General features: G+C 37.1%; 2 protein-coding genes across 5 annotated transcripts in view; one reads left to right on the top strand and one right to left on the bottom strand.

Moving 5' to 3' along the window:
• Nucleotides 1-26,265, bottom strand: part of LOC149222421 (Yippee family putative zinc-binding protein) — a 142,504-nt gene that overhangs the window by 93,876 nt on the left and 22,363 nt on the right. Inside the window, exon 2 of one of the 4 annotated variants that reach the window (XM_089385432.1) lies at nt 16,375-16,445. The exons of the other annotated variants lie outside the window; for them this stretch is intronic. The gene's annotated coding sequence lies outside the window, so the exon portion shown is untranslated. The remainder of the gene's footprint in view (nt 1-16,374; nt 16,446-26,265) is intronic. 4 annotated transcript variants of the gene reach the window in all.
• LOC149222422 (putative ubiquitin-conjugating enzyme E2 23) lies at nt 9,321-9,842 on the top strand. The gene has a single exon (XM_089387594.1). It carries the CDS (start codon nt 9,321-9,323, stop codon nt 9,840-9,842), a length of 522 nt encoding a protein of 173 aa, XP_089243720.1.

The following is a 26,265-nucleotide window of genomic DNA, read 5'->3' as shown; positions in this document are numbered from 1 at the left end:
AAAAGTCTCGTCATAATATTCTCCCTCTTTTTGGGAGAAACCTCTAGCCACAGATCTTGCCCTGTATTTATCAATGTTGCCATCTGCTGCATGCTTAATCTTACATATCCATTTTGAGGTCACAACATACTTTCCTTCAAGTCTAGGCACAATCTCCCATACATCATTCTTCATAATGGATTGATATTCTTCCATCATAGCATCCCTCCAAACTTGTTGACTAGTTGCCCTCTCATAGGTAGAAGGTTCAAAATTAATAAGTCATCAGTGTTGCATACCCAAAATACTTCTTAGGTCTCTTGCTTTCTCTAAACATGCCACGTGGATCCGCGTGACCTTCCATTTCTTGCAAGGTAGATCTAAGTCACGTCGTCCTCTTCTTAATTTCAGGAATGATAACAGGATCCACAGGTTCAGTTGGTTCTTCTGGATCTTCATGATGATCAGCAGTAGGTTCTGTAGGACGGGAATGACTTGAATTCTCTTCCTTGCGAATTTCAGGTTCTTCATCGTCATCAGAGTCTGTGGGCACATCTTTGGACTCCTTGAAGGCAACATTCTCATCATATATCACTGTCTCAGATAGTTTCAAATTGTCGTTGTTATTGAATGTATATTTTGTAGGATTTTGATGATTCGCTATATCCAACAAAAAATCCCTTTCTTTCTTGAAGGGTCCACCCTCTTCCTCTTATCTTTGGGAATATGAATGTAGACGAGGCAACCAAAGATTCTAAGTGATCAACTCTTGGCTTTTGTCCAATGAATGCTTCTTCTCGAGTCATATCTTCTAGAATTTGATGAGGGCTTCTATTTTGAATATACACTGCTATCATGGAGACTTCTCCCAATAAGAACATGGAAAGGTCTTGGTCATGTTGCATGGCCCTGACATATTCTTCAATACACCTGTTCTTCCTTTCAGCTACTCCATTTTGTTGTGGATTGTAGGGAACTATCAGCTCCCTCTTCATCCTTGCTTATTTACAGAAGGCAACAAGCTCTTTGGAAGTGTATTCTCCTTCATTATCAGATCTTATAATCTTGATCTTCATTCCTGTTAGATTTTCGAATTCAATGTTGAATTCCTGGAGCTTGTTGAATACTTCATCTTTAGTCTTCATGAAATAGATCCATGCCTTACAAGAGAAATCATCAATAGAAGTCACATAGTATAGAGATCTTATAGACATCGGACCGCACACATCAGAATGGATTAGATCCAAAACTTCCTTGGAGCTACTATCACTGCTAGGGAAAGATTTCTTAACATTCTTTCCAAGGGCACATCATTTACATACTCCTTCGTGTTCTATCTGCAAATTAGGGAAGCTTGAAACCATCTGATTTAATGAACGCAGGGCTTTGTAATGAAGATGGGCATACCTTCTATGCCATAATTCACATGGATTGATCTCATTGTGTATTAAGGCTTGAGAAGGTTGACTTAGGAGTCTATACAACCTTCCTTCACGAATTCCAATGGTTCAAGCATTTTCTATACTTGAGCCTTTAGGCCATACAATTACTTTTCCATCATCAAATTCTACTATTAGTTTTTGGATGATATGGTAGCATTGGACAAGTGTTCTAGTCTCGAATTTATGTCTAAAAGGCTAACACAAGATCTCCAAAACCTAGAAAAAGTTTTGGGAGAAAACACCTAGACACCACTCAATTAAGTTAATTGATCAATAATTAAAAAATGCCCTAGTCTAACTTAGGAAAACTGATTAATTAATGGGAATTAATTGAGGAGAGAGACTTATGCTCTAGAGACTTCCAGAAATGACTTGGATCAAGTCTAAGATGGTCTTAGCCATCGATCACCATTAGATATTGGCTGTTGATGCTCCAAGGAGATATTACAAGAGCAAATCGATAGGATGGGGAAGGACACAAGAGGGAGAGTGAGTTAGCTAAGGCAGCGTGAGTTTCCCAATGTGCAGTATTCAGCAAGGGAAGAATTCGAGCCAAAGAGTAGTGGGGATTGCAGCAGGGAGAATTTCTAAAGGAATTCTCTAGTGGTTTTCCAGTTTCCAATGTCAGGTTAGGGAGGTCGAATTATCCAGCAAAGAGACCAAGTTTTGCAATGCATGTTGCCCAGTTGCCAAAGCGATTTGCCCAGAGAAGTTCAATTCATTTGCTAGTGTCCAGATCTAGCATCGAAAAGCCTAGCAAATTGTTTCTAGTGGCAGAGATAGGCAGGACAGCTCACCTGGAGGGGTTTCCAGGGCAGATCAATTTATCCAGAGGCAACAGTGAGTACTCCTAGTCTGGCAGTGCGAATTGCCCAAGGAGGGCCAGATAGAGTTGGAAGGAGGGAAAAATAATTTTCCTAGTTGAGATATAATTTTGGAGTTGAACCAAGGAGAATAGCAGTTGTAATTCTCTATTTTGTTGCATAATAAAATAAACCCTCATCTGTTGCACGGGTTTTCCCTTCAGGGTTTTTCCGGGGACTTTTTAGTCCATTATAATTGGGCCATTTTTATGTGTGTGCATCTATTTCTCAATTCCTTATCTACTTCCGCAGCATATTTATTTTGTGAAGAATTGCAATGTGATTTATTTGTTAATTGTTGTAAACAATTATACTGCTAATCAGTTAGGAGAATAAATTCCAGTTGTTGCAATTTTAAAGAAAATTTTCACATCTACTCTATCACCTTTGTCTTATAAAAACGAAATTGAAGCCAAATTCTTTTTCAAATTTGGTACATAGAATATATTGTTGAGATGAGCATTTGTTCCTAATTCCAACTTCACAAATGTAGATCCAACGCCTTCAACAGGTTAGTTGATTTTGTTTCCAAGCTCTACCTTGTGTGATGATTTCCCTTTCATTAGACTTGAGAGGTTGTCACAAGCTCCGGTCATATGTCTTGAAGCACCACTATCTATTACCCACATGTCATCATCTTCAACAAAACCTGAAAGTGCAGAGAAATGAAAGAAATCTTTGTTATCTTCATTCTTGGATTTCTTTGGATGTTCGTCAAAGTCTATTGTTGAGGCATGATGCTTGCCTTTTCTCTTCTTATCATTTGATCTTCCAAGACAATTGTTTCTATAGTGTCCAAATTTGTGACATCCAAAACATTGGACTTTTGACAAGTCTTTCTTTCCTTAAGGAGCAGGTCTTCTATCTGCATTTCTATTTTGAAAACCAAGCTTCTTCCTTCCCTTATTCCTCTAGGAGCATGCACAAAATGCTTGAGAATCACCTTCTTCAACTCTTTGAATCTTCCCTTTAGAAATAAGTCTAGATTCCTCTTGAGTACAAGAGTTCCACAACTCTTCCAAACTTGGAGTATCCTTTCTAGCACATATGCCAACAGCGAATGCATCCAATGATTCTGGTAGTCCATTGATTGTTGCATTTACTAGTTTTATACCAGAAATAATCTCACCAATACTTCGGAGTTGATCCCCAAAATTTTAAATTTTGGGCAAGTTTTGGGGCAGCTGGGCAAAGAAACCCAAAATTGGGGTTTGAAGGAAAATTTACTCAATCATTTAGGAGAGACCCCTCTAGGAAATCTATAAATATGAGGAGGATGAATTCATTTTGATCATCATTTTGGATTGGATTATCTCTGATTTTCTTTGAGCTTTGAGGCTCTGAGGGTTTTAAAACCCCTTTTTCCTATCAATTTCGATGGTAAAAGATTCCACCCCAATTGATAAAGTTATTTATCTCTATTTTAAAGTTATTTCTCTCTATTTTTATATTTTCTTCTTGTTCTGGCATAGGTTTTCTCTCTAAATAAGGGACAGCAAAATCCTTTTATAATTAAATTTTGTGATCAAGTTCTTCAGGCAAGATGAAACAAATGTTTGGGCAAATCGTTGCATTGACAGCCAAACCTTGGTGAAGCGGGCCGCAATCAATGAAATAAACGAATTTCTGAAGGCAACAAAATATTCTTCTCTGGTAAAAGGTTGAACTCCCATTTGTATATGTACGATGTGGTTTGGAATTAAAACGTAGCCAGAATTGATCATATCGAGCTCTATTGCTTACGTGCGATGTGGTTTGGAGTTAAACACAGCTGAAACCTAAGTCACATGACACGAGGACACGAGACATGGAGGACACGTAAATACGAGTATTCAATACGAAACGCAGCGACCTGGAAACAGGACACGGGGGACACGTTTTATATATATTTAATAATATATATATATATATATACCGAAATATAGTTTTTTATCCATATTAAATTGCAGGTTGCAGCTTATCTAATCAAATTAAAATATAATTACTTCTCAAAGTTCATAATTCACTTTAAAAAAAATAAATAGAATCAAAATTTACTATTTAGAAATTAGAATGTGATATGCTTGGTCTTGATTTTTGAATATTCAATGTTCATTGTTCATGTACAACTTACAAGCACATAAGAAAATAACTAAAGTATAATCCTATTGATTTCCTCTGCCCCTCTTGCGAGAAAATGCCACAGCTTTCCCTTTCCCTCTAGATGTAGATGCTGGTGCTGGTGTTGGCAGTGGAGTTTGCTATGCTCTAGAAGCTAAAGAACTAGAAGTAGGAGCTATAGGAGGTAGACCACGTCCTCTACTGGTGGCAGGGGTAGCCCGGGTAGGTGGTGTCACCTGAAAACATTACAATCTCCCAATCCTAAAATCCTGAAAAACTGATAAGTCTGCTGCATTTTGAATGAAATCTAAAATTCTACTTTCTCCATATGAAATCCAATGAGGCCGGAACAACTCTCAAACATCCTGAGTCATTTCATGGTAATGTTAAAAATTTAAGTAAAAAGATGAAAATGAAGATTAAGGAGAATGTCACTTTTACTTTAAGAATTTAACATTACCATGAATAGCATATCAATACTAGGGCCTAGACTTGATCATTAAGCTGCCCCACTCAAAAATTATTTGTTTCTTTCAAAAAGAATTGCAGCTTATGTAGGCAACGTTTCCTATCAACGGAATACGCGTTTTCCATATGCAAGACACGATGAAAATTGGCGAATACGTTTTACATTTTACAGGACACGATGAAAAACGTTTTCGACACGTTTTAGGGCCATTTTCGTGTCCGGCACGTAAAATACGAGACACGGGACCTTGGAGGACGTGTCTTGTGACTTAGGCTGAAACTGATCAAATAGAACCTTGAAATTATTTTGTATCTCGTGTTGTGCATCTTTGGTCGCAATCTGCAAATTCTGAAACCCAAAATATATGCTCGATGACAAATTGCAATCGGGTAGTTGTTCCGTAACCTATGTTACCGGATCCGCTAGGCCAAAGGGCTAGATCCGCGGATCCCCGATTCGGAGACGGATCCGGATCAGGATACGAGGAGATACGCCCCCAACATTGTTCGATGTGTTAAGTTGTCAGATGTTGAAGCAAAATTCTGAAGCAGACGTCAGCGCAAACATCAGAATGAAAAAATATGCGAACGAGTTAATGGATAACCCGATAATATGTGTCAATAAATTAATTATTCAACTGGCATCAGCGAAAGTGGATAATTCAACGTCAACTAAAATGAAAAAAAAAATCAAAAAAGGGAATAATAAACCATTAGCAGGTTAAGAAATGAATTATTAACGGGTGTCAGTGAAACTAGAAAATTGAGCGTCAACCAAAATGAAAAAAATCAAAAGTGCGAATAATAAATTATTCTAGTTTGCGGCTAGTTACTTTTTCCTTATTATAAGCTTTAATGCATATATGGTAAGCCACCAAACGTTTATTTAGATATTTTAATTAAATTTTAAATTTTTTTAAAGCGTAGAAAAGTAACTTTTATAAATTAAGTTTCATAACCATTTAATATAAATATAATAACTATGAATTAAAGTTTAAATATTTATAAACTATGTATTAATTTTAATATTATTAAATTAATAATTTTTTAAAATATATTATATAAAAATATATATATATTTAAAATTTAAATATTTTTATATAATTAAATTAGATTTATAAATGATACATTAATTTTGTTTAAATTAATAATTTTTTTTAAATATTATATATATATATATATATATATATATAATTTAAATATTTTTATATAATTAAATTATATTTATAAATTATACATTAATTTTGATATTATTCTTGTAATAGTTATTTTGATTATTTTGATAAGTACTAAAAATTATATATTTAAAAAAATGTGTTTCTATTTTTATTTTTTATATAAATTTAAATTTAATAATTATAAAATATTTTATATTTGTTTATATTTGTCGTTTCCTTGTCGTATCCGGATCCTGGCTTTTCAAAAAGTTGGCGTATCTGTATCCGAATCCGTATCTGTATCCGTATCCGTATCCGGATCCGAATCCTGGTAACTTAGTCCGTAACAGACCGAAGATCAAAGTGGTTCGAGGGAGGTTCGAGCAAGGGTCCAAATTTAGTATAATTCGAAGGGAGTGATACCACCCAGATTGATAGTTGAAGCATATGATAGTCAAAATATTTGAAAGTTAACATAAGACCACCTAGAAATGATTTCCTGCAATAAACAGGTCAAAGTATTCGAAAGTTGACGCAAATGATTTATGTGGGTTCCTGCAATAGACGGGCATGCTTTGAAAGGAACGAACCCATTTGCATCCTCTATGACAAATCAAAGGGGTATTTCTATGACCCAATCCACAGACCCGAGACTCAGAATCAAGATGCGAGATCTCTATTATCAAACCAGTTTTGTTTGCCACCATTGAACGTGAATGATATTGTGAATGAAATTTTAGTATTGTGTTGGATTGCTGATGAAATTTATGACAATATACTAAATTGTGGAATTTATTTCAATTGTTGATTGAAGTTTGAATTTATTGAATGTTGCATTACGTTGTTTAGTCTATTATATCACCGAGAAGGTGTTACTGTTTCATTGAAGAAGGCAATATTTGGTATTGAGTTAACTATTATTTGGAAAGAAAAAATCTACTAAAACCCCTAGAACATTATAGTGGTATCAGAGTAGAAATCCTGCCAGCCTGGATAGTGTTAAAAGATGGAACAACCGAAAGTAAAATTTCGGCAAACAGAGTCTTGGAGGAGGCTGAAAGAGCTGCAAGCTGAAAACATTAACTGATTGCAAGAATGGAACAGAATGGATGGGTGCTCACTGAATTCTTTTAGGGATCAATCAGAAGTTAGCTCAAGGTACCCAAAGCTTCAGGAATCACCCCATGGTTAGGAAAGAGAGCTCACAAAACTGACAAGGCATGATGACTTGATGGACTGTGAAGAGTCTCACTGCAAGTAAGATTTTCCTTCAGATGGTTTCAACCTTGGAGAGGTTCATACATTCTCCTCTAAAAATTTAATTATAAGTGGAAGCTGCCATGCTAAAAATGGTGGCAACACTAAGGGAAGTGTTTTTGGGGTCTATGGAGCACTGTTACAAAGTGGAAGACAAACCTAAACAGAATCAGCTGAAGCTGGCTAAGATCTGATATGTTGGAAAACCTAGTGGTCAAGACGAGATATTGACAAAGCATTCTCCTAGTAAGTCGGATAGAAAAGCTGCAGCATCTGAGGAAAATGGAGAGATTGGGCATACATTTGGTAAGCCGAAATCTTCATGGGGTAAAGAGGGCCACAGAGGCCAAGTAGTGGTACATGATCAGCCTACATTTGAGGAGTTAAAAGAAGTTGAACACTTCAAAGCAGATGCTCGTGGTCGAGATGAATGGCAAAGAGTTCATCCTTTCTGGCATGGTTTACCTGGACATGAGGAACTTGAAGAAGGTCCTGATTATGTCAGACTTAACAAGGCAACAAACCAGCAAAAGAGAGTTTTGTATGACAAGGAAACAAACTAGCAAAAGAGAGTTTTGTATGGTTATCTAACAGTTGTGAGCGGCACGCATATGGTGCCAAAAAAGAAGAAACGGGAATGGTGTCTGACTGTAAAGAGAAAGGAAGTGGAAGTTGTAGCAGTTGGACAGCTCGATTCGCAGGCCCCTGCATCAGTGGCAGCAGATGCTCAACTTGAACTACAGGTCCTTACATCGGTTATGGTTGCGGCTGAATTTGAACTACAGGCCCCTGCATTGACTGTGGAAGCAGCTCAACTTGAACCACAGGCCCCTGCATCAGGGGTAAGAGATAGGCAACTTGAATCACAGGCACCTGCATCAGCAAAGGTAGATGCACATTTTGAACCACAGGTTGCTATATCAGTATTAGGGGACCGCATTTTGAACCACAGGCCCCTGCATCGATGGTAGATGCGCAAGTTGAATATGTCCTTGCATCAGCATTAGAAGCTACACAACTTGATCCACAGGCCACTGCATTGGTGATAGAAGGTGCAAAATTTAATCCACAGGTCCCCGCAATGGTTGGAGCGACCACAACAGCTGCATTACTTGAACCATAGGCCACTACATCAGAAGTAGAAGTTGCGCAACTTGATCCACAGACATCTCCATCTGTGATAGAAGTTGGGCAACTTGATCCACACGACCCTACATCTGTGGTAGGAGTAATGAAGGCTTTCAGAAGCTCAGAAATCTATTCAAATTTATGAGACATACACACGTGGTTGCAAGCTCAAGGTGTTTACAGGAATTTTTCCTTCGGGATAACAGACTACCAAAAAGAACTTTTCAGTGCTAAGTGGAGTGGATAATAATATCATTGGAAACCTTCGTGATGGCATTGGAGAATTTCCTACAGTTGTTGAAATTGTAATGGCGGCAATGCAGGAGTTCTCCAAAGTTTGAGACCATCCCGATTTGTTGTTGTGTTGTACTCCAACAAGCAATTTTTGCATATATCCAACTAGCACATCGCATGCTCCATTGTTTAAACGACAAGGAGGATGGCATCTTAGATGTTGGACCACAAGATATGGTTGTTGTGCCCAAAGATGAATATGAAGATGATTCAACCCAAAGTGGCTCTGATGAGGAAAATCCAAATGATAGGAATGATGCTAATTGGGAGATTGTTGATTCTGACGGCATGCATATACCTGATCAAGAGCGACAGGTTGAGGAATATTCTTTGTGCCAGATTGAGGCATACAATGATCATAATACTGCACACGGGAAAAGTGTTACTCGTACACAAGAAAGATTGAACCAAGGCAATAGTGGAACTTTTTCAATTTCTCAAGTTGCTTTTAAATTTGTTGCACAGTTTGCCAGGGGTTTGCTTGGGTTTCGATGGTCCAAAATGTTGTCAGATGCATCAAATTTGAGTAATCATGGACAGTGTGCCCAGAAACATATTCTTGATAGGACTGATTTGGACATTTTCAAGGAAAAGAATTCATGAGAGGTTCACAGTATTATCTACTGAAATCGATGGATGCACTATACCCTATAGATGACTCATCTATGCTAGAAGGGAAAGAGGAAGCAGAGTTATGTACCCCAAAAGGGAATTCAAGATACAGTATTTGTAGGGTTAACAATCAAGCACATCGTTTCAAAAAGTGTGTAGATGATTCAGGGGAATGTACATGTAGTACTATTAAGAAACAGAAAAGAGAGGATCCTTTGTCTGATTTGGTTGGTTCTCACAACGATGAATCTGGATACTTAAGGCATCGTGATATTGTGAAGGATCCCGTGGACCATTTCTTCTTAAACAAAATCAGCCAGTTTATCGGTCAACGTCAATGGACAAAAAAGGTACAACAAGAGTTTACTATCTTAGAAAAGAATTTGTCGGATCCGATTTATGTTAGAATCTATGACGACCGGATAGGTTTGCTTAGGAATGTAATTATTGGAGCAATTGGCACACCATATCCAAATGGTCTTTTCCTCTCCGACATACATCTTCCAACAGTGTATCCTCACACTCCACCAATACGTATGTAAATGGGAAGATCTGTCTCAATCTTTTAAACACATGGACAGTCAAAGGGGATGAAATGTGGTACCCCATGAATTCAAGCATCTTTCAAGTTCTTGTTTCACTGCAATGTCTCGTACTAAATTCAAAGCCTTATTTCAACGAGGTTGTAGATTCCAAGGTTGAAGAGGTTGTGCATCCCCATTTGCAGTTGCTTGAGGATAAGCAATGTCAGGAAGGAGGGACTATAATGTTCGCAAGAGATTAATTGGCCTAAGGGACGAAATGGCCTATCGATTCCCATAGGCTATAGTCCTCAATAAAGGGGAAAACCCCCAAAATTTCCAATTCTGGGCGAGTTTTGGGGCAGCTGGGCAAAGAAACCCAAAATTGGTGTTTGAAATAAAATTTACTCTATCATTAACGAGGAGAGACCCCTCTAGGAAATCTATAAATATGAGGGGATTGAATTCATTTTGATCATCATTTTGGATTGGATTATCTCTAATTTTTTTTGAGCCTTAAGGCTCTCAGGGTTTTAAAACCCCTTGTTCCTATCAATTCGGGTGGTGAAAGATTCCACCCTAGTTGATAAAGTTATTTCTCTCTATTTTTCTATTTTCTTCTTGTTCTAGCACAGGTTTTCTCTTCAGATAAGGTACAGAAAAATGTTTCTATAATTAAATTTTGTGATCGAGTTCTTCAGGCAAGACGAAACTAATGTTTGGGCAAATCGTTGTATTGACAGCCAAACCTTAGTGAAGCGGGCCACAATCAGTGAAATAAATGAATTCCTGAAGGCAACAAATATTCTTCTCTAGCTAAAGGTTGAACTCCCATTTGTATACGAACGATGTGGTTTGGAGTTAAAACGTAGCCGGAAATTGATCAAATCGAACTCTATTGTTTACGTCTGATGTGGTCTGGAGTTAAACGCAGCTAAAACTGATCAAATTGAACCTTGAAATTATTTGTATCTCGTGCTATGTATCTTCTGACGCAATCTGAACATTCTGAAACCCAAAATATACACTCGATGACAAATCGCAGTCGGGAAGTTATTCTATAACAAACCGAAGATCAAAGTGATTCGAGGGAGGTTCGAGCAAGGGTCCAAATTTAGTAAAATTTGAAGGGAATGACACCACCTAGATTGATAGTTGAAGTATTCGAATAGTCAAAGTATTTAAAAGTTGACATAAAACCACCTAGAAACGATTTCCTACGATAGAAGGGTCAAAGTATTCGGACGCTGAAGCAAACGATTTTCGTGGGTTCCTGCAATAGACAAGCATGCTCTAAAGATAGAACAATCCCATTTGCAACCTCTATGGCAAGGTATTTCTAAGACCCAATCCATAGACCTAAGACTCTAAATCAAGATGCGAGATCTCTATTATCAAACTGGCTCTGTCCGCCACCACTGAACGTGAACCATATTGTCAATGAAATTTTAGTATTGTGTCGGATTGCTGATGAAATTGATGACAATATACTAAACTGTGGAAGTTATTTCAATTGTTGATTGAAATTTGAATTTATTGAATGTTGCATTACGTTGTTCAGTCTATTATATCACTGAGAAGGTGTTATTGTTTGGTTGAAGAAAGCAATATTTGGTATTGAATTAACTATTATTTGGAAAGAAATATTCTACTAAAATCCTAGTATCCTAGAAACCCTAGGGAAAATTTGCCCTAGAACATTACATTTATCATGATTTTTTAGGCCCTCTACCACACTTTGAGCACAAGAGGCCTAAACGCTACCTCTCTAGGCCTCCACGTATGCATGATGTCAGCCTTGTGTGGGCTTAGAAGATAGATAAATTAATTTTTAAAAGTTATCATGGTTGGCTTGCAACCATGGGTGGGTTACTTAGCATCTAGGCTATGATTAGAGGGGCTTGTTAGATTTGTTATTCAAACTCTTATGTCTTGTATAAATTGGAGAGACTCTCTCCCATTTCAAACCATGAACTCTTGGATTTTCGGCCTCATTCGCAAATTCGGACCTGGAATTTGTGGATGATTTTGGAGGATTATGGATGAATTATGGATTGGCATTGTTGTGGATGGATACAGTCTTCGCTATCTTGTAAGTGCCCTTTCATGCTCTAAAGATAGAACAATCCCATTTGCAACCTCTATGGCAAGGTATTTCTAAGACCCAATCCATAGACCTAAGACTCTAAATCAAGATGCGAGATCTCTATTATCAAACTGGCTCTGTCCGCCACCACTGAACGTGAACCATATTGTCAATGAAATTTTAGTATTGTGTCGGATTGCTGATGAAATTGATGACAATATACTAAACTGTGGAAGTTATTTCAATTGTTGATTGAAATTTGAATTTATTGAATGTTGCATTACGTTGTTCAGTCTATTATATCACTGAGAAGGTGTTATTGTTTGGTTGAAGAAAGCAATATTTGGTATTGAATTAACTATTATTTGGAAAGAAATATTCTACTAAAATCCGAGTATCCTAGAAACCCTAGGGAAAATTTGCCCTAGAACATTACATTTATCATGATTTTTTAGGCCCTCTACCACACTTTGAGCACAAGAGGCCTAAACGCTACCTCTCTAGGCCTCCACGTATGCATGATGTCAGCCTTGTGTGGGCTTAGAAGATAGATAAATTAATTTTTAAAAGTTATCATGGTTGGCTTGCAACCATGGGTGGGTTACTTAGCATCTAGGCTATGATTAGAGGGGCTTGTTAGATTTGTTATTCAAACTCTTATGTCTTGTATAAATTGGAGAGACTCTCTCCCATTTCAAACCATGAACTCTTGGATTTTCGGCCTCATTCGCAAATTCGGACCTGGAATTTGTGGATGATTTTGGAGGATTATGGATGAATTATGGATTGGCATTGTTGTGGATGGATACAGTCTTCGCTATCTTGTAAGTGCCCTTTCATGACGAATTTTTGTTAATGTCTAATGCATGGAATAATGTCTCATGGTTATTAATGTGCCCTAGTTATTGAATATTGCTTGAATTTGTAACTATTGGTAATTTTTGCATGTGTTACTCATTGGATAGTGAATGAATGAATGTTCCTAGGGGATTGTTGAATTTTATCCTTGAAACTCCATTAACAAGTGTCCATTGAAGTATAAATATCTAAAGGTGTAGCGAAAGCCTAAGCCTTTAGGTCTCCTTGAAGAGAAAATTGCATACATCAATATTTTTCATGATTCCTAATCTACCAATGGCCAAGCACTAATCCTAAATCCTTGATGGTCATCAAAACTCAAAAATCTTCTCTTTAAACGCTTTATTTTTCATCCCTTTAAGGATAGGGAGGCCTACCTAGGGCTTGGTGCAAAATCTTTTGGAGGGGGGCGTTTTGAATTTCATTTGGATATAACTCTTTTTTGTGTATCCTCCGGGGGTTTTCAAGTTTTGGTGGAATTCTCACGATGGATTCTCCATATATTTGATGCCCTAGTCATCACACCAAGAGGGAACCTTAGAGGCTAATGCTTCAACTTGGGGATCCTTTGAAAGCTAATTCTTTAGTACTTGGTGAAGTAAATCATTCTTGGCCTTTTCCCTCACCTACCTTGACCTTGGATGAACATATATCACGTGTCAATTCTTAACCCTAGGTCTCCTGTAGTCTCCTTTCAAAGGGGATTTTCATGGAAAGTCTTATTAGCCTCTCCCAAGGCTCGCATCTTTGTTGAACCTTTCCATTGAATGAGCCATCTTCCCTCACCTAAAACCTTTCACAAGGACATCTTACACAAGTGAGCCATTACTGGGTCTCCTCCCATCGTTGAAAATCCGAGAAGAGTAGGATGTGGTGACAGTGAGCCTCTGTCCCAGGTGTTGTTGTGCCCTCTAGCTTTCTGCCTCTTCACAAGGCCTACTAGTTTGTGCAGCAAAAGTATTCACAGATATCTTGTATGTGAAAGAATTTTTAGATCTAAGAAACATAACAACCTCTTTTTAGCCGATTCTTCTAAGGAGACTTTGTGTTGGTGATTAGATGAGGCAACAATGCCTAGGTCTAGCTCGACTGTGGAAAGTTCTTCTGCCTCTATTGTTGGTGGGCAGGATGGTATATGTACTTCATCTTCTACACACAATGCTTCATAACCAATCTATGGAATTAGGTGTTTGCCCATTGGAGGATGTGAAGAGCAATGACTATCTTCCAAATTAGTCTATCAATCTTCAGATTTTCATATTTCTAGTTTTTTATTTCCAACTTGTGGAGCTATTCCTGATAAGCTTGGTTTTTGTTATTTTGAGGAACTTTAGTCTTTATCATTGTCATGTCAACGTATTATGAAATTTGAATTATGTTGATTTTCTAGTGCTAAGAGAACAAGCACAATTTTCTGCTACTGATAATTATTTCTAATGATATTTTTGCACTTTCCAGATTATCATTAAGTAATTACACTTCAGAAAATTCAACTGTGAATGCAATAGAACAGTGGAATGGTAGAGATCACAATAGCACAGTAGACACAACAAATTTTCACCTGGGAAACCCAAACCTTGGGAGAAAACCCAGCAATCTTTTCTAGGAGAAATTCTAGCTCAATTCAACAAATGGTACAATCTGATTTTGTCAATCAAACTCGGTCAATTTGACCACACAAACTAGCTAGGTCAAACCTGGTCCAAACTGCCCAAAATATCTGTCAAACTGTTTCCCAAGAATCTCGGTCAACTCTGCCCAAACTTTGGTCAAAATTGCCGAGAAATCTCAGTCAACTCTGCCTCAGAAAGTCTCAGTCAACTATGGTCAAATATGCCTCAGACAGCCTGCAGTCAACTCAGAAAATTCAGTCAACAATATGCCTCAAAAGTTCAGTCAACTCAACTAGAAAGAAGTTCAGTCAACCCTCAGAAATTTGGTCAAACAGATCAAAATAGGACTTGGTTAACTTCAGAACTCCTCCTTCCTCCTTCGCATGTGTGAACAAAAGACTTCATTTGTTGATGATCCGAATTGATTTGATGCCAAATGGAGGAGGTAGAATGGTCTATTTATAGTCATCAAATCATGTGGGTTTTCACCAAGTGTCAACTCCATTCAACTAATGGGGAAGACCTGTCCTCCTGGAGCCAATATGAACTAACGAAAAAATATTTTTCTCTTTTTGAATACAGACCTCAGCTACAAAAATTCAACAAAATATGGGCCTTGACTGACTCATATGTCTAGTAAGTATGGAATTCATGAAATGAAACTCTGAAATTTGATTTATCATTTCAACGTTTCATTGTTTCAAATCATAAATTTTCAATTTTTTAAAGGAAATATGAAACTTCAATTTGATTTCAAATCAAAAGATTACATGTGTGAAACTATGATGTTACAATATATGAATCGAAAATTTAAACAATGATGTTATTGGTTCAGTATTTAGTAGTTGATATTCTTCAATTCATATTCGAAATTTCATTTCCTTTTATTCAAAATAAAATTTAAATTTTAAATACATATTTATAAAAAAAGGGTTAGTGTTCTAATTCCCTGATTCCTAATTTTGAGATGAGTGTCGCACCAACACCAGGTTCTGTAGATTCCAATTGCACCCATGGTTTGTGTAACTTTGAGTTAACATAATAAATGCCTCCCTAATGGAAGAGGGCATTGAATTGCTCTCATGATCACATACACAACACAATCCCATGCATTCATTACAAAATATACAAAAGTGTAAAAGTCAATTTGACATGTACATCAATATGTTGAACCTCTATGGATCAACCCATGAACATGTCATGCAAATTACACCTGCCCTATCCGAACAAGTAATAAGTGGGAGATTTGTTAACTTTGTAGCTTATCAATTAAGCCATGTCATGTTGTGTACAACCTTCAATATCGGTAGGTGGTTGCTATATTAGATGTGAAGATTGTGTTTATGAAAAAGGTACAACAAAGCATTTAAACAGTTCAATTAAAACCATGTGAGTTGTAGCCCGTGATCAAGGTTTTCAAGAGATTTGGCAAGAGTATAATTATTACTGTGATTCTTCCTCAAAAATTAATTTCAATGTGGAAACTTCAAGATAAAGAAGTTCAAGTTAAGAGCATGAATGGGACTGATATTCATTGGCAAGAGCTTCTATGTCGTTCTACAACTCTATTTCACATTGTTTGCATTCCAGAAAATATGAGAAATTTACAAATAAGAGAGAGAGAGTGAGATTTGCAAAATCAGTGGCCAAAAATGCAAATCAAGGGCTTGGAGAGTAAGAACAATTCCCAGATTGAGATTCAAATGAGCTTTTCCTAAAACATTGTTAGTGATGTTGAAATTTCAAAACGAAAAAGGTTGGAGATTGATAAAATTAGCTTATTTTATCTTATCTTGTTTATCTAGCTGTATCCATAGTCATGATTATCTACATGTACATATTTTATGCCATGATCACAAGGCAACAAATGTCATGGAGCATTGAGGGGCCAAAGGCTTGGATCTTACCATATAACTTCAAATTATGAAAATTTTCAACTTTATAACAAAGTCAGCCAAACCCCACAAATGAAATGGAACCATTGGAATTTTTTCACCTGTGCATTAATCCCAGATTAGCCGCAAGACATTATCGTCATATCATTGGTGGCACCAATAGATCTAGCACCTACGCAATGTGACAGCAAGATCATGTCAAACTTCCATAGGTACTCTCTACGATATGATGTAAAGATTGAAACAAGAAGGAACCAACTACTAAATGAATGAATAAAGGCATCTATCATGTGCATTCATCACTGCTTGCAAATTCCTGTGTCTCGCGCACTTGTATGTCTCATGTCTGATTTGATTGAGAGGATCACTAAGATGTTTTATTTTAAGAAGGAATGCCTTCACTCACATCCATGAGACAACACAGAGAGCACAATCCAAATAGCCATAAAGTCAAGGGACAATGTTTACTGCTCTTGAAACCTAGGAGCTATGATACCATGCAAGGTTTTAAATTAGACTCCTTTTATAAATAAGGATGTATATGTAACTCAATGATATGTTCCCATAGGCAAGTATACTAAAAGAGAAAATCTTCCGTAAGTGATGATTTCAACACAAGCGGATATAACCCACTTATATATTGCAATACAGGAAGGGGTTGTGACCTTACAATCACAACCAAAGTATATAACAATAATAAAATATTATATTATTATTATTACAGTAATGATAATAAGAGTCAAGACCCAAGCAAATATTATACAATAACACTCACTAATATTGATGATAATCGGCTTTGAGCCCTGTTGTCGCACAGATTGTCACGACAACGCTCAGACCGGGGACTATCACCCTGATCCCCGATCTCTCCGTTTAAGCCTGTCTCCCGCGGCTAAGGGGGGTAGACCCTATGAGATGATGAAAACCAACTGTGAACCAGTTGGGTTGGGAGACACGAAGAAACAAGCACTAAATTGATTTTGTTAAGTTAAGAGACCAGTGCCTTGTGGAGTTAATGTTTAATCGATTAATTATCAGACGCTGCAGAAATATAAAACATGTAGAGCAATCATTTATCATCAAAGCTTAACTTTTACCAAATACAAGATAATCAATAAAGGCTCAATAGCTTAATGATACTCCAGCAATTAAAATTTTCAAAAGGTAAATTCTTTAAACAACCACGAAATTTTAAATGTTAACCAGATATCACACTCATGATCATTCAAGTATACTAAATCACATTAATTCCACATCAAATTTTTAATCTCAGCAGGAAAAAAAATAAAACATGATAAATTCCCGAGCCAAGACTGAATCTGGAAAAAAAATTTCCCAAAATATTTTTATGTTTTTCAAATGAAAATTAAAGACTAAATGAAACTTTAATTTAAAAAAAATCTAAATATTAAGATCTAAACTAAAAGAAAAGAAAATCCTTTTTTGCCTTTTTATATTTTTTTTTCTTTTTATGATTTTTTATATTTATAAAATATAAAAATAAACTCTTTGCATTTAAAATTCTAAATGTGCAAAATGAAAACCTGAATAAACAAAAATTAAATCTAAACTAAAATCTAACATATAACCTGAACTAAAATGCTAACCAAAGTCCTAAAAATAAAATTTTATGAATTATAAATAAAACAAAACAAAAATTTAAATTGAAATCTAATTAACTTAAAAATTTTAAAACTAAAAATAATCTAATTATAAACCAAATCTAAAAATTTTATGAAGTTCTAAAAAAAAAGAATTAACAAGACCCACGTTACCCTAAACCTAAACGAAACTTAAACAAGATTCTAAATCTAATTTAAATGAAATCTAAAAAAAGAATTTGCCCACGACTTACCATACGCCTAATAAAATACCTACGCTCAATCGAATGTGCAGCTGCAGGTTTGACGGCCGGAAAGAGAACGCAGAATCTGGGACGCAGCACGCAGGTGGCCGTAGTTTGCAGATACGCTTGCAGTTTGGATAGGTGAGCACGCAGCGTAACACCACAAAAAAATGTCACCTGGCCCGTGCATAAACGAAAACGCGAACTCTTTCAGTGCATTCTGCAGATTTCTTTGATGGCGGACAGAGAACGCTTGCAGGTTGGAGTATTTTTTAATGGCACAGATCTTAAACCCAGGATCGTATTTGAAACTGAGAGACTTCCCTGATGCCCACGCTGTGACGATTGCTTGGTCCGTAACAGTAAAACGTGATTTCTTTACCCACGCATACAGTTCATTGTTTACCTTACGTGTTTTGCAGGTGGACGGCCAAGAGATGTGAAAATTTTGCAAGTGCGTGGAGACTGGAGAAGATCAAGCAATGAGCAAAGAAAACCGCAGGATAAATTGTGTGAAGGGATGGCATGAGAAAAAGAGAAATACGCAGTGATTAGCGTGGACAGTGTTTGGAGGCAGCGTGGGTAGGCTGGATCCGCAAATGAAAATGCAGTTGAGGGAGGAAAAAGAAATGCAAGCCAAGGAGCTGGAGTGAGGGGAAGGCGTAGGTAGCCTGGATAGGCAGCGATTGGAAGCACCACGTGAGGAGGGCAAGGGAAAAGGTGCTTTGCTGCTGATTGCAGGTTTGCTGAAAGATTCGACACGTTTGCAGAACAGCAACTCAGAAACCCTTGAAGAAAAAATTTTAAGCTTTCCCTGCTCGAGATTTTATTGATGAAAACCCCAAAAATTTCTCAATAACCAGCACCTGTAACCTGCAGAAGAAAGGAAAACCCTAATGAAATCTGTGTATAAAATAAAATTTAAACCCTAGATCAGCTAAACAATTTATAGCTTTTGACTCTTTAACAGCCACATTCATCAATGATAATCAGTAGTAATATCATCGAAAATTCCAGATTTACTATGAAAAACTTCAGAAAATCTCTCATGCAATTCAGAAAAATAAACTAAATGATAAACCCAGGATCAAAACTAGCTGGGCTCTGCAAGAAAATGCTTGCGGGAGTTGGCTGGTTCAGCCGAGAACTTCCCCAAACGCCCGTTGGTTTTCTCTGATAAGGGTTTCCTGCACAGCCACTTCAACCATCAATAAAGAGAGAAAAAGCAGTACTAGATCTCAAAAGCAATGGAGATACCTGCCATTACTTCGGAAAATCTAATATCATTCAAACCCTAGCAAGTGAACAAGATACCTATGCTCAACAATACTCTTCAAAAAGCTGTTACTAATGGCTGAAACTTAAAATATGCAGAAAATAAAATAGCTCACAGCGCTTCTAGAGAGTAACACCAGCAAGATTTCAACCCCAAAGTCTTTCTTTATTAGCACCAGAAACAGATTACAAGAGAGCTTCTTCAGCACAAGACTCATAGATCGAATGATCTCAAATGACCCCTAGCACCCTATTTAAAGGAAAAAATTCCCAACAGCTAGTTCGAGTGATCCATGTCAAAATGATCTCGACCGTCAATGAGGATCAAGATATCTCTTAATCTCATCCGTCGAATTTTTTGATGTATCAAAAATTTATTTACTCAAAATATTATTATTTTATTATTTTTAGGTTTTTTACTTTATACTTTTTTATTTATTATTTTTTTTATTTATTTTTTTAATTTTTTAATTTTTTAAATTTATTTTAAATGGATCCTCGAACTTAGCTTTTGGAAAAATCACCTAGGACCTAGTACTTAGGACTTATGAGGGGATTAAAACATTTCTTAACCCTCAAGACACTTTACATCATGACTTTTACAACTTTACATCCCAAAGGGGGAAAACCCATTTGACATAGACCCTCATAAACCACTCAGTTCTGCGACACAACTATAACCTAGCAGATTAACACACTAGGATTCTCCTAAGATTCTAATGACAAAATCCATTCTGGCTTTGGGGTTAGGCTGAAGGAAAACTCTGCCGATCATGGATCGATGAGACGAAAAACCTTCCGGAACGTAGATTATCACTTAGAAAATTAGGTCCACCTAGCCAATTTACATACATGACTCATATCTGCTAAGATTATTTACAATTTATACATGCAGACTGGGTTTACAACATAAACTGATCAAGCTGTCGATGGCTGTAGAATGGCACGGACATGTCGATCAAGCGCTACCCTTTTTGCAAAGAAAAGGGGGTGTGCTACTATGGGCAGTTGACCGGTAGTGGTCAACATCTGGCTCTACTTGGGGACACGTTGCTGCACTGTAGGAATGTGAGAATCCAGAATCTGCATCCACGCAACACACAACAGAAATAAGTAGCGTCCATTCAAAAATCATCATATAACATTTAAGCACATAAAAGATACAAGCTCTTTAACCATGAAAAGTAAATCTAATCTAAAACAGAAATGAAATGCTGAAATGACAAGGAGTAGGGATAGAAATACAATACAAAGGATGCCCTATGGCATCAGATATCATCTTTGAAGAACAGCTTGAGCATTTGGCCATTCGTTGGTAGATCAAGTGGTTCGCCATCCAGTCTGCTCAAGTGGAATGAGTTTGGTCCAGCTATATCTTGAATGATGTAAGGTCCCAGCCACAAATTGTCAAACTTCTTATGTTTTCCTGGTTTCTCATTCTTGCGGTCCCAAAGCAATACCATATCTCCCACCTGCAAAGATCTAGATCGAGAGAATTTATCAAAGTTTTTCTTAATGTTAGATTGATTTTTACATATAGCATCAAAAGTTGTCCTACGAGCTTCATCTAACTCCACAATCTGATCTATTCTATTCTGAACAACATCTTTATTAGTAGAAAAATTATGGAGGAGCTGATAAGCTGGCAATTTGAGGTGCACAGGTAAAGTTACATCCAAGCCATAAACTAATTCAAAAGGAGATTTACCAGTAGCTTTCTTCTTAGTGATTCTATCTGCCCATAAAGCATATTTGATTTTGTTGTCCCATTATCTCTTATTATCTCCTACTATCTTCTTGATAATGGTTATGAGATTCTTGTTACTTGATTCAGCCAGACCATTACCCTGAGGATAGTAATTTGACGAATGAGATAAGACAATGCCATACTTGAAACAAAAAGATGAAAACTCTAAAGAACTAAAAGCTTTGGCATTGTCAGTAGTGATCTTAGCGGGGACAACAAATCTAGTAATGATGTTATTTTCAATGAAATCCATAATAACCTTTTCAGTGGCATTCTTAGCAGGAATGGCTTCAACCCATTTAGTAAAATAATCCGTAGCAATTAAAATCCATGAGTAGCCATTGCTAGAATTTTCATGGAACTTCCCTATGAAGTCCAGACCCCAATGCTGAAAAGGTGCCTCTACAATGACAGGTTGTAGAGGCAGGGCAGCAAGCTTCTGTTTCCCAGTGAATAGTTGACAGGCTTGACAAGCTCTAACAAACTTGTGCACATCAGAAAAAATTGAAGGCCGATAATAGCCAGCTCTCAGGATTTTGTGGGCGGTAGTTCTAGCAGCATAATGACCACCACAAAATCCTGAATGAAACTCAGAGATTAATTTCTTGGACTCAACGTCATCAACACACCTAAGCACTATGCCCTCAGGATTTCTCCACCCAAGGCCATCCTTCATAAGGCAAAACTTAGTGGCTTTTAGTCTAAGAGCCCTTCTCTTATGAGCAACTAAATGGTTAGGACATGCAAGATTCATCAAGTAATAAACTATGTCCTTGTACCACTCATGCACTGCTAATCTTTGCAGTTCCGGCGAAGATAGATCGCTAAGACAGAACAAACCAAGAGTCTTTTCGTTACCTTCAGTTAACATCTGAGCTAAACCTTGGCCTTTGACCAGCTTGGTAGGTCTGATTTCTAAATCATACTCTTGTATTTTAGTAACCCACCTAGCGCAAGTCCCTAAGCAATCAGTTTGAGTTAATATATCCTTAACAGCAGAGTGTGGGACGAAAGCAATGATTTTAGAATAACCCACATAAGTTTTAAAGTGCTTAAGAGACTTGACCAGGGCATAAGCCTGCTTTTCCATGGTATTGTACTTCAATTCGGAATTTTGAAGTGCTCTACTCATGAAAGCAATAGGTTGCTCGTGACCATCTTTATTCTTTTGAAGCAGGACACCAGCAACGGTATCTTCAGAAGCGAAAGAAAAAATCATGAAATCCTTGGAATAGTCGGGACTAACTAAGACAGGAGCTCTTGCGATAGCACATTTGATTTCTTGGATAGCCTTTTTGCCGTCTTCTTGCCAAACAAATTTTGCATCTTTCTTTAGAAGATTTTGAATAGGCTTAGCTATTTTTGCATAATTTGGAATAAACCTTCTAATAAAATTTATCTTTCCGAGGAAAGACTAAAGGGATTTAAGATTATGAGGGAGAGGAATCTTTTGGATTGCTTCAATTCTTTCGGGGTCAATTTTGATTCCTTCCTTAGAAATGATATGGCCAAGTAATTTTTCCCTTCCGTTATTCCAAAAACAGACTTAGCTGGATTCAAAGAAATCTTGTATTCTCTACATCTATCGAAAACCTGCCTAAGATGATTTACATGACTGGTACCATCTTTAGAAAAAACAGTAAGATCATCTTGGTAAATTTCAATAAACTTCCCGATTAACCCCTTGAAGGCATAATCCATAGCCCTTTGGAATGTAGCCCCAGCGTTTGTTAATCCAAACGGCATTTTGATGTACTCAAAAGTACCCCATGGCGTTGTGAATGTGGTTTTATGACGATCTTCCTTCTTAATCCAAACCTGATTGTACCCAGAAAAAACATCTAGCAGTGACATCATTCCAGAACCGGTTACTCTTTGCAACAAAGTCTCCATGTTTGGCAAAGGGTAATTGTCTTTCTTGCATGCTAGATTGAGGTTTCGAAAATCGACACACAGCCTTATCGTACCATTCTTTTTCCTAACAATCACCAGATTCGAACACCATGTCGAATGCCTTGTTTGAGCGATAATCCCTGCTGCAAGCATTTTCGCAAGTTCTTTTTGAACCAAAGGGGTTAATTTAGGATTAATTTGCCTAAGTTTCTGACGAAAGGGTTTAGCATTTTCATCTTTAAGGGGATAGTATGTTCCATGACATCTTCCCTATAGCCCTTTAATTCATCATAAGAAAAAGCTAAAATATCTTGATATTCGCGAAGTAAATCAATTAACCTTTTTCTTTCCTCCACACTAGTACCTCTACCAATTTTAACGATCTTTGGGTTTTCAGAAGTACCAATGTTTATCTCGAGATATTCGCCTGGGTCCATCTTATTTTCTTCTCTCAACTTCGTGGCATCACGCCGATCAAAATGTTGCTCTAAGGCAACCACATTCCTAGGAGTGGGATTTATGATATGCTCATGATTTAAAGATCCATCCTCCTCAGAAACTATCCGGAAATCCTCAAACTCATCCAAACTATTAAGAAAACGAATGACTTGCTTTTCATCATTGAAGATCTGCCAATGCTCTGAGTTATCTGGAACAGATGGTCTGAATATTACTTCCATTTTGATCTTATCTTTAATTAGCTCATCAGATAACTGGAAAGTAGTAGCAGCTACGGCAAGTTCATCTGCCAAACTATTTTGCTCTCTTGGAATTGCTTCAAGGTCAAGGGCATCAAAATGCTCCATAGTATCCCACACAGCATTTCGATAATTTCTTAATCTTTGATTTTTGCATGTGAATTTTTTTTAAGCTGCATGATAACTAAATCAGAATCCCCCTTAATGCTAAGCAATTTAACCTTCAAAGACTTGGCCAACTCAAGCCCCAACAATATAGCCTCATAGACATTGTTGGTTGCTTCAAATTCTAATCGATAGGAAAACTTGAAAATGTGACCAAGGGGAGATTTAAGCACTATTCCAGCACCTTTACCATGCCTAGACGCTGCACCATCGAAGTACATATACCAAACTTTACCCTTGAGATCCCTAATCTTATCATCGGGAGGAATTATAAAATTAAACATGATGGCATAGTTCCCAATGTCAGATTGCTCTTTGATTATTTCGTTGTGAGGTCTCTTAGGATCTTCAACATGAAATTATCTTTCGGGCTCTCTATTTAGTCTTACAAAACCATTACCCCTAGGAGAAGGAATCATAGCATATGACCAATTCATTTGAATAGTTCCTCCTAAACCAGAGGCCCACTTTCTAGATAACAGCATACCCCAGGCATCAGGCACATCCACAACAACAATATCCATGACAACCATGATGTCTGGGTAAACTGAAAGATGAACTTGAAAATCTTTGATTAAACCATGTACTTCGATTTTCTTAGAATCCATGGCGCATATGTTATAGTAGGGTCTAGAAACTCTTAACTTAAGTTGTTCCATGACCCTTTTAGTCATTACACAAGCTGATGCACCAGAATCTAACATGCAATTATTCAATTTATACCCATTAACTAATAAGGTGATAAAGAAAGGCTGGTGATCTTTGTTATCAGCGTCTAAGCTTTGCAGATATATGGGAGCATCATGATAGTCAACTTCCCAAGTCTTCTTTTGAGAAGTATTGACTTGAGGACCTTGAATCGCTTTTAGTAACTTGTCTCTTTGGGAAGGGATTTTAGCAATCTCGGAGACAGGAACCCAGATTTTTGTATTGTTAAACCAACTTCCCAAATCGACATCTATTCCAGAGTTTACACCAGGGTTAAAAGTTCGAGGGGGGATTTGATTCTCGCTTTGATCTTTATCCCTTCTTTGATAGGTCAAACCCTTATCTCTAGCAATTTCCAAGATTTGCTCGGGAGAGGGATTTTCACCATATAACCTAGCCAAAATATTATCTTCATTTTCAAGGTTATTTATACTAAAAGCTGATGAAGGATTCACAACATCACGACTCTTTTCCTTGACCTCTATCCAATCATCCATAGACAAAGGAAACTTGTTGCCTACTACATTTATTTGATCACCTGTTCCAAACATTCCATTATCTAAAATTCTTCTAACGATGGGACAAGTGGCCTCTTCATGAAGAGCATCACAAACCCGACAATAAGGAGGAGCATTATCAACCAAATTACTTAGCGGATTAGGAGGTCTCTGCTCACTAGATTGACCCTCCCTTTGCCAATTGTTATTTCTATTATTATTATTTCGAGGTTGAAAATTCTACGTTTGCGATCTTTCCATTTGGATCAACCTATTCTGCAAAGTGGTTATCTCCTTATTATGATTAATTTCCATAGTTTCAATTTTTTTGAAGCAATTTGAGAACAAGCTCACTTTCAGGTTCTTGAACTGCTTTTCCTTTAGGTTCCTTTAGTTTCGTACCAGCCCTATCGAAACCTGGGATCTCAGACTTCCCAGATGCGGCCTTGTCCTTTTCAAGCTCTATAGCTAAGGCTGGGCAATCTCTATAATCATTAAGTTTAGCACGCCTTAATTCATAAGATGGCTCAGGACTAAAGGCATCAATGTAAAAATCTTGGAGAGTTTTGTCTGTAGGTTTATAGTCTTGAGGTAATTCTCTAACAATACCATTAAACCTTTTATTAAATTCTTCAACAGTTTCATCCTCTCTCTTTTTTATTAGGCTAATAGCTTTTACGAGGTGTCTTCCTTCTCTCTTATCTCCATATTTTTCTTTAAATGCATTAATGATCGATTCTAAGGAATCAAATGAATTCTGGGGTTTTTCAGTAAACCATTCATGAGCATCACCCCCCAAGGTTAAAATGAAAAGAGTCATTCTAACATCTTCATGATCGAAATCAGGAGACCTTGCATATTTAGCCATCCATATACTAAAGTCTCTTAGATGCGAATTTGCACTAATAGCATTATCTCCCTGAAAGTTAGGCAATTTATCTATCCCAACTGGTGGAATAGCATTGGGATACCCTGGAATGTTAGAAAAATTGCAAGGGGCATACATATCCATGATGATGTGCCTAACTTGACCTTTAAAAAGCAAATGAATGTCAGAGAGGGCTTCTTGTCCAAGGTTAACAAGAAGTGTACGAGAAGAGAGTTTGTGTAATCGTACCCTGAGGACCTTCTCAGGATCAGGAGTAGAATTGCACAAACTGCTT

Source organism: Pinus tabuliformis, chromosome Q, assembly GCF_031772625.1.
Source record: "Pinus tabuliformis cultivar Carrire ecotype Pingquan chromosome Q, CPIR1, whole genome shotgun sequence".
In the NCBI taxonomy this organism is placed as follows: Eukaryota; Viridiplantae; Streptophyta; class Pinopsida; order Pinales; family Pinaceae; genus Pinus; species Pinus tabuliformis.
This window is presented reverse-complemented; position numbering and strand designations above follow the sequence as displayed.

What these genes read in the sequence shown, in the direction of transcription:
- LOC149222422 (XM_089387594.1), top strand. Translation starts at nt 9,321, where the DNA reads ATGGATGCACTATACCCTATAGATGACTCATCTATGCTAGAAGGGAAA.